The sequence below is a fragment of the Fukomys damarensis genome, unplaced genomic scaffold, assembly GCF_012274545.1.
Source record: "Fukomys damarensis isolate Sample0158 unplaced genomic scaffold, DMR_v1.0_HiC HiC_scaffold_23, whole genome shotgun sequence".
Lineage (NCBI taxonomy): Eukaryota > Metazoa > Chordata > Mammalia > Rodentia > Bathyergidae > Fukomys > Fukomys damarensis.
The window spans coordinates 30118961-30127223 of NW_022900935.1; the positions used below are offsets into that span (position 1 = coordinate 30118961).

At 43.9% G+C, this 8263-nt stretch overlaps 1 protein-coding gene across 7 annotated transcripts in view; it reads left to right on the forward strand.

Annotated features, from left to right (window-relative positions):
• The first annotated feature begins 6478 nt into the window (after positions 1–6478).
• Osbpl9 (oxysterol binding protein like 9) overlaps positions 6479–8263 on the forward strand; it is a 142007-nt gene continuing 140222 nt past the window's right edge. For all 7 annotated transcript variants that reach the window (XM_033767555.1, XM_033767557.1, XM_033767556.1 and 4 more), the window contains exon 1: positions 6479–6613. In XM_033767555.1, the coding sequence (XP_033623446.1) occupies positions 6503–6613 (111 nt within the window). In that variant the 5' untranslated portion in view covers positions 6479–6502. The remainder of the gene's footprint in view (positions 6614–8263) is intronic.

Here is an 8263-nt window from a genome sequence, read left to right on the forward strand (position 1 = left end):
TCCCGGTGCTTGAGCGATGACTGCTGGGTCAGGAGCAGGCGTGGTTCTCCTTCCCGCGGTGGATCTGGCCAGCCTACATTCTGGGTGCTTGAGCGATGGCGGCTGGTCGGGAGCATGCGTGGTTCTCCCTCCCGTGGTGGATCGGGGCCTGGCCTACCTGTATGGCTATATTCCTAACTGTCCATCCCCTGGACCTTTCCCAACTTTGAAACCTTAAACTTTCTCCTTTCTCTGGTTACAACTTCTTAGCTTTCCGCCTCTCTTACTCCCACTAATCCTCTCTTTCACCTCACAGGAATTCGAATCTAGCCCCTTAAATCCTTTCTCCTAATATAGCTTCCTTTTCTGCAACCAGTTCAGATCTTGTAATCAATCACCTCAATCAATAGTTTTGATTCTTTTTTTCCTAGTCTTTTTTGGCCACATCTAATCTATAAATCCCACTAACCTCAAGTAATTCCAATGATGCACCTCTTATATTCCCACAGCCACTAAGAGTATCTTTACACTTAGCTGAGCCGCCACTGTTTCTTTGAAATCTGTTTATCTCACAGGACCCCTCGTTTTTTTCTTTCACACTTTATCATCTTAAATGTCACTGCCTGATATACCTCCAGTTCCTCCCCCTGCTACTTTAGCAGTATCTGGTAATGGCTTTCTATTTAATAATGAAATAGACTTCATGCAGGAGGAGGAGCTCTCTTAATTTCTTGCGCTTGACTTTAAAGTTTTTTTTTTTTCTAGGCTTTGGCTTCCTCCAAACTCTTTCACTCTATTTCCATTCTGGTTGTTCATTCTCTGCCTTTTTCCTAGCTCCTCAGCTTTTCCCTTTCTCTACGGTTCTATGCTGAATCATATATTCATATATTCCTGGTTGAATAAATCATATATTCCCTGGTTGATAGCTGACTTCCTGTGCCTTCAGCTACCAACTATGAAGACCAATTTGCAGCGCTAGTTTCTTTCTTTCTTTCTTTTTTTGGTTTTTTTGAGACAGGGTCTCACTGTGTAGTTGAGACTGACCTGGAACTCACTGTGTAGCCCAGGCTGGTCTCAAACTCACAGCAATCCTCCTGCTTCAGCCTCCTGAGTACTAGGATTACAGGCGCGTGCCACCATGCCTGGCCAGTGCTAGTTCTTTCTTTCCTGAGCTCCAGATTAGTATACCCACTCAGCTGCTGAGCACCTAGTTCCCTCTGAATGGTTCAAATTCAACAGGTTCAACATTACATTTATTGGTGATTCCTTTAACTCCATTTCTTTTCCTGCATCTCAGCCTGGAAATCTAGAGTCTACCTGATTCTTATCTTTTCCTAACTTCTTAACATTTCTGTTCTCCTTCCCCTTCTTTCTAGTCCCTTATGTTCCTGCTTTCTGTCAGGCTTCATGATCTCTTACATACTCTGGTCTTTCTGACTGAGGCATGGTATCCACCCTGCTCACGGCAGATAGAGTTGCTTATGTAAAACACATATCTGGGAGCTGAGGCAGTTCAATGTAAAAGTGCTTGCCTAGCATGCACAAGGCCCTGGTTCAATCCCCAGCACTCAAAGTAGAGCAAGATAGACAGACAGACAGATATGGCATGTACATACATGACAGGGTCACATGTTCTTGTTACAGTGCATTATGGGCAAATGCCCTAGTGATGTTCTGAGACAATCACCATCTGTGTGTAACTCTCTGGGGAGCAGTGAAGAGCCCAAATCAAGGGAGCAGAGATCCAGACACTGAACAAGTAGCTGCCGTAAGGTGGCCCAGATTCTTTTAGAAGTTTCTTCAGGGAGCAGCCGGGGCTCAGAGGAGTGAAGGGTTAATTCCACCTGAGGGAGGAAGATGTATATGAAATGTTTCAAGCCCCAGCATAGCTGTGATGTGAGTCTCCAGAGGAAGAGTAGAAGGCCAAATGAGTTTATTCATCCTTTCTTGCCTTAGAACACTTAGCCTAGAGCACCTATAATATTTCCTTTCCCTTTCCCAGCTCCTTTTTGCCTCAAAACCGCAGACAGTCACTTTTTCCTAAACATAATATTTCACTTTCTTCCTCTCTAACTAGGAATGGGTGGGGAAATAAGTAAGACTTCCTGTTTTGTTTTTGTTTTTGTTTTCCTTTTATTTGCGGTACTGGGGATCAAACAGCGCCTCATGCATGCTAGACAAGCACTCTACCACTGAACTAAATTCCCAGCCCAGGGCTTGCAGTTTGTATGGCATATTTAGCTTTTGTTTCTACATCCAGCAAAGGTGAGTCAAGATTTTGTAGGTTTCTATGTTTTCCCTTAAGAAAGCAGCATTCTGATGGGCTGGGTATGGTGGCACACACCTTTAATCCCAGCGCTCAGGAGGCTGAGGCAGGAGGATTGCTGTGAGTTCAAAACCAGCCTGGGCTACATAATGAGTTCCAGGTCAGTCTCAACTACACAGTGAGACCCTGCCTCAAAACAAACAAACAAACAAATAAAAACAAACAAAAACCCCCAAACAAACCCATAAATAGAAATGTTGCTTTATTTGATGGCCAACAAATGCCAATTAAGAGACATAACAACAATGACAGCAATAACAAAAAACAGTTGGTAGGAAGTTTAGGAAGAGAAAGCAGCAAACCAGCAGCAACAGAGTGCATTATAAAGTCATTTGCACCTACACTCCCGGCTGTGGAAAAGTTGGAAATGAGGAGGAAAGGAATAAAATTTATTTAAAAAAAATTTTTTTTGGCTAGAAATACTCAGGAGGCTGAGGCAGGAGGATTGCAGGCTCAAGGCCACTGAGGACAACTCAGTGAGACCCTCTCTAAAAATAAAAAGGGCTGGGGATGTAGCTCAATGCTCCCTGGGTCAATTCCCAGTAACACCTCCCACATCACATTTCTAAACAGCTTTGTGAAGGAAGGAAACTTCATATTGAGAAACACAATATAGGTTCTTTCTTTAAAAAATTTTTTTTGGCATGGTGGGAGTGGTGGCACACGCCTGAAATGCCAGCACTCAGGAGGCTGAGTCAGGAGGATCGATGTGAGTTCAAGACCAGCCTGGGCTGCATAGTGAGTTCCAGGTCAGTCTCAACTACATAGTGAGACCCTGTAAAAAAAAAAAAAAAAAAAAAAAAAAAAGCTACTCAAAGATTTTTCAGTTACACAAGTTAGATACCTTATTATCTCTAACTTTTTGCTGTCCTCATTTAATCTCATAACTTACTGAGCTTTCAAATCTTATCTCTAAAATGTTTCTGAATAAGTATACAGCAAAGTATCTTTTCCAGTCTTGGTCTTTGTTATCATTTCTCAAACTCAGATTCCTTCTCTTGCTTGCTTGGCTTTTAAAAAGTCCCTTTGTCTTCTCATCTCCAGTTGTGCCCCTCTCCATTTTGTCCTCAATTTTGCTGCAGAAAAATTTCTTAAAGATCACATTTTGGTGTCAGGGATTTTTGCTGCCTGCCTCGCAAGTGCAAGAGCCTGAGTTTGATCCCTGGTACAAAAAAAAAAAAAAAATCCCATTTGGGCTGGTGATACACCTCAGTTGTAGACTGTGTACATAGCATGGTAAGATCCTTTGTTCCATTGCCAGCACCCCCCACATCATACCTTTAGTTCAACATTTATTCATTTTCAAAGTGGCAGGCTGAATGCATCCCAATTCCTGTCTGTGACGAGGTTAGGATGTTTAATGGTTAATCTCTACCTTTTGACTCCAACTCTAAGCTTTTTCCACTGTGCTTCAGCTCCCACTTCATGCCACACAGAGCCAATCGCCCAGGAAAGTAGGACCGAGAGCCGATGTGTCTCCCCTGTGTTTCATTTTAGCTCATGATCTGAAGCTTGTGGTTTGACACTTCGTGTAGCACGCAGACAAGAGTGCTGTGGAACTGGATGTGGGCTTAGGAGTCAAGAACTGTCTTCTCTTCCAGCTCTTGACCTGTGTTTTGACTGAAGCTAAGCAGAAGCCCTGTGGCTCTGATGAAAGTTAAAACTGATTTAGAAGTTGATGATGCAGTTTGTATCACATCCAAAACCTTCATTTATGCATAGACAGTGTAAATATAACTCACAGCTCTGGTGAAATGCATCTGAGGGAAAGAGAAGACCTAGATTCTAATTGCGGTTTTGCTGTTGCGTGACTTTGTTTGTTTGGTTTGGTTTTTTTTGGTACCGGGGATCAAACTCAGGACCCTGAGCTTGCAAGGAAGGCGGGCAGCACCACTGAGCTAAATCCTGGCCCTTTTGTGTAATTTTGGACAAACCACTCAATAGCTGTATCCTGTGTGACCTCATCTACAAAATGGGAGTATTTATTTATTTTTATAATTAATTAATTAATTAATTAATTTTTTTGAGACAGGGTCTCACTATGTAGTTGAGACTGCCCTGGAACTCACTATGTGCCCCAGGCTGGTCTCAACTCACAGCGATCCTCCTGCCTCAGCCTCCTGAGTGCTGGGACTACAGGCATGTGCTACCATGCCCGGCAGCTCTTGTAAACTTATCACCCACATGAGCTCATTTAATCCTCAGAACAGCATTTCAAGGCAATTACTATTGTTATTCACATGTTAAAGATGGGAAGAGAAACTGAGACACACGGAAGTTAGAAAATTTGCCTAAGGCCATTAAGTGATGAATATGGGGATTCAAACAGACACAGTCAGGCATCCCTTAACAATAGGGATTACTATGGAAAGAATAAAGAACTTTTTTAGTAAAGGATGGATCGGGAGGTCTTGGTCACCCAATGGGGTGACTGATGTCTATCTAGACTTTATTGGGCTAGAGGTTACCACTTACCTTATCCCCTGGGGAGGCCTGCAGGCCTGTAGGCCTGGTCATTTTGTCTTTATCTTGAGACCTGTCCTCCCAGGGATGTGTCTCAAAACAAAGCGCAAAACTACTAAGCTTGGAACTCTTCCTCACCTACAAGCAAATATGTAGAAGCTCACTTATTTCTCCAGCATCTGACTATGAATCCACTGGGACCTAACCCCTTCTCTCCTCTTCCCTCTATTACTATGGCTGAAATAGCTGTACTCCTAGCAAAGGTCAACTCCTTCACTTGGCTTGGGGTCTCAGCCTTATCAAAGGTTCCACTGCTGTCAGTCACTCTCAGATGTCACCAGTTTTTCTCTTCTCTGGAAATCAGCAAAATAGCATTCTCTAGTATCTTCGATTAAAAAAAGAGACAGGGCTGTCCATGACCTTACATCCACTCCTACACAATCCTCCACCTCTGTTTCCTTTCTAGCTCTTTCTTTTGATATCTGCAGGGCTGGCTCTTTCTTTTCCTTCACATCTCAGTTTAAACCCTACTTCATTTAAAATGGCCTGTGACCATCCCGTGTACTCACCCACTCACTGCCTATTTCATTAACCCAGGTTCTATGCAAAGTGTTTATCAGGATTGGATTTTTTTCTTTTTTATGTGTTTTGGGTTTGCTTTCATTACAAACTGTAACCTCTAAGAGAGCACTCATTCAGTGTTGTATTCACAGGACCTTAAAAAGTGCCTGGTTATAGCATGTGACTAATAAATACCTACATTGTCCTTGTAGGCTTCGAGTGCTCTGCCCTTATTTCTCTGGCCTTGCCTCCTACTCCTTCCTCTCTGGCTTCCTGCTCCACTCACACTGCAATCCGAGCTGTTCTTCCAGTGTGCCAGACTCACCCCTAAGACCTGGTCTTTTCACTTGCTGTTCCTTCTCTGTGGAAGACTTTCCCCAGGATCCCTCCTTTTCAGTTCTTTGCTCTTGCTAAAAGTTAACCTTCTTCTCTAGGCATTCCTGGTTTGAGAATTTAAAAGAGCAAACCCAATTCTTCACTTCTGTCCTTATTTTAAAAATTAAAAAACCTTTTTCCTTAATTTTTCTGCAGAGCATTTACCACTTATTATTATTATTGTTTTGGTTTTTTTTTTTTTTTTTTTTTTTTTTTAAAGAGTCTCGCTATGTAGTTTAGGCTGGCCTTGAACTCACTGTGTAGCCCAGGCTGGCCTCCAACTCACAGGGATCCTATCTTCGTGATTCAGCCTCCTAAGTGCTGGGATTAAGGTGTAGGTCAGCTACCACACCTGGCCAATTTTTAATGCACTACAAATAGTGACTGTATTATTGGCCAATCATTTTGTTGTCTGTTCCGGCCTTACCCCGTCCTCCATGCAAGTTCTGGTATATTCTCAGTCAAGTAAGGAGGATTTATTAAATGAAAATATGTGTACCATAAATGCATAAATTAATATCTGATATGAAATCTTTTGGAAGTGGAAGGCAGCATCATGGCTGGTAAAATTCCTCAGCAGTATTCACGCCTCCTTTCTCGCCTCCCTGGCACCGAGCCCTGCACACAATAGACACCCAGAGAAAGCTTGTAAGACCTTGATCACTGGGGGCGTGGTTCTCTCTCGCACAAGGGGCCGTCGCCGGCCCCGCCCAGCCCCCAGGAGGCCCCGCCCCCTGAATGCCGAAGGCTTTATAGGCGAGTGACGTCAGGCCGTTTGTTGTCATTGGCGCTCCCAAGATGGCGTCCATCGTGGAAGGGCCGCTGAGCAAATGGACTAATGTTATGAAGGGCTGGCAGTACCGTTGGTTCGTGCTGGACTACAACGCAGGGCTGCTGTCTTACTACACGGTGAGTCCTCGGACGGTAGTGCTCCGAGTGACTCGGAGACCGCACTCCCTGGTGGAGGTGGGGCCCGGGGTTCTCAGCGGCTGGGTTAAAGTGGCTAGTCTGGGGGTGCCGCCGTACGCGAGGGTTCCCTTGGGGAGGAGGGTCTTGTGTCCGGGAGAGCCAATGACGGTGAAGGAGATGCGGGTACAGCCAATAAGCAGGCACTGGCTGTCTGATTTATGGGTTAGGGGCGAGTCTGGTTTCTTTTTAGGGTCTGATGTTAAGCTGTGGTGGGGTCCAGCGTGGTGTTGAGTGGGTACTGCTGGCTAGAGGCATGGCTTAAAGCGTCCAGTCTGTGAGGTGAATGCGGTCTCTTCACGTTATCTTGGACTTTCTACTGTCCCCTCAGGCCCCGTAGACGGCCGCACCCCTCTGATCCCCTCCACCAACTGAAGAGCTCTGCTTCCTGGGAGCAGTGATTAGACGAGCCTGGCAAGGTCCAGAGGTGACCCTAGGGTAAAACCAAGGCGTCCGAAATCCCTCCTGCGCGTCCAGGTTTGGTGTCTTATTCGAGGGATGCACCTTTCTTTTCAGCGGTAGGCGAGCATAACCGACACCTTAACTTCTGAGAGTAGAGGATTTCCTGCTCGCTTTGTCCCGTTAGCCTAGAGATAGTGCAGTGTCCCCAGAAAGTTTTTCTGAGGAGGGCTGGATTCAGGGCTTCACTGTTCGTTGACACGAACCAAGGGCAAGTCGTGAACTGCTATGAATTTTATGTTCTGAGTGCCCTCTCCACCCTCATCGCTTTAGAGATGGAAGGTGGGTGGTATTGGAGGGAGAAATTACTGCCAAAGGTATTTTCTGTTAATGATGTATAGTTAACAGTAAGCAGAGTGAAGGAGGAAACTAGTTAAAAGGATAAGAGAAGTCATCAAGGCTTTAAATTATACTAGAAGACAGGGAAAAATACAGCTGTGGAAGAAGAGTTAATATTGATGAGGAATGGGATCATTCATTCATTTTAAAATATTACTGGGTTCCTGGTATGTGCATTTCCATGCTAGCAAGAATCAGCAGTGTTAAAGACGTTCTTTGTTTCTCTTCTCAGCTTCTATTCTAGTCTGGTGAGTTCTTGAAATCATTTTACTCATAAGTCTGCAAGATAGGTATTCATTATCCCCAGTTAATATCCCCATTTTACAGTTTTGGAATCTGAAGCTCCAGGCTTTTAAGTAATTAGCAGGAGATCACATAGTTAGCAGTAGATGGTGGAATCAGGATGCCAAATTCTTGATTTTCAGACTTTTTTCATTAAATTTCCCTTTAGGTATAGGAAGGGGCAAAAACTTACTGTAAATTACTAAGCCTGGAGAGTAAAATGTTACTTTCATCATCCTCTTTCAACTGTCAACTTCCTTTCTCTCTCTCTCTCTCTCTCTTTTTTTTTTTTTTTTTTTTTTTTTGGTACTGGGTGTTGAACCCAAGGCCTTTGCACTAAGCTGCATACCCAGGTCCTTTTAAAGTTTTTATTATGAGACAGGGTCTTGCTAAGTGTACAGGCTAGGCTTCAACTTTCAATCCTTCTGACTCAGCCTCCCAGAGTGCTGAGATTACAGGTCTTCACCATCACCCCCATCTTTTTTTTTTTTTTTTTTTTTTTTTTTTTTTTTG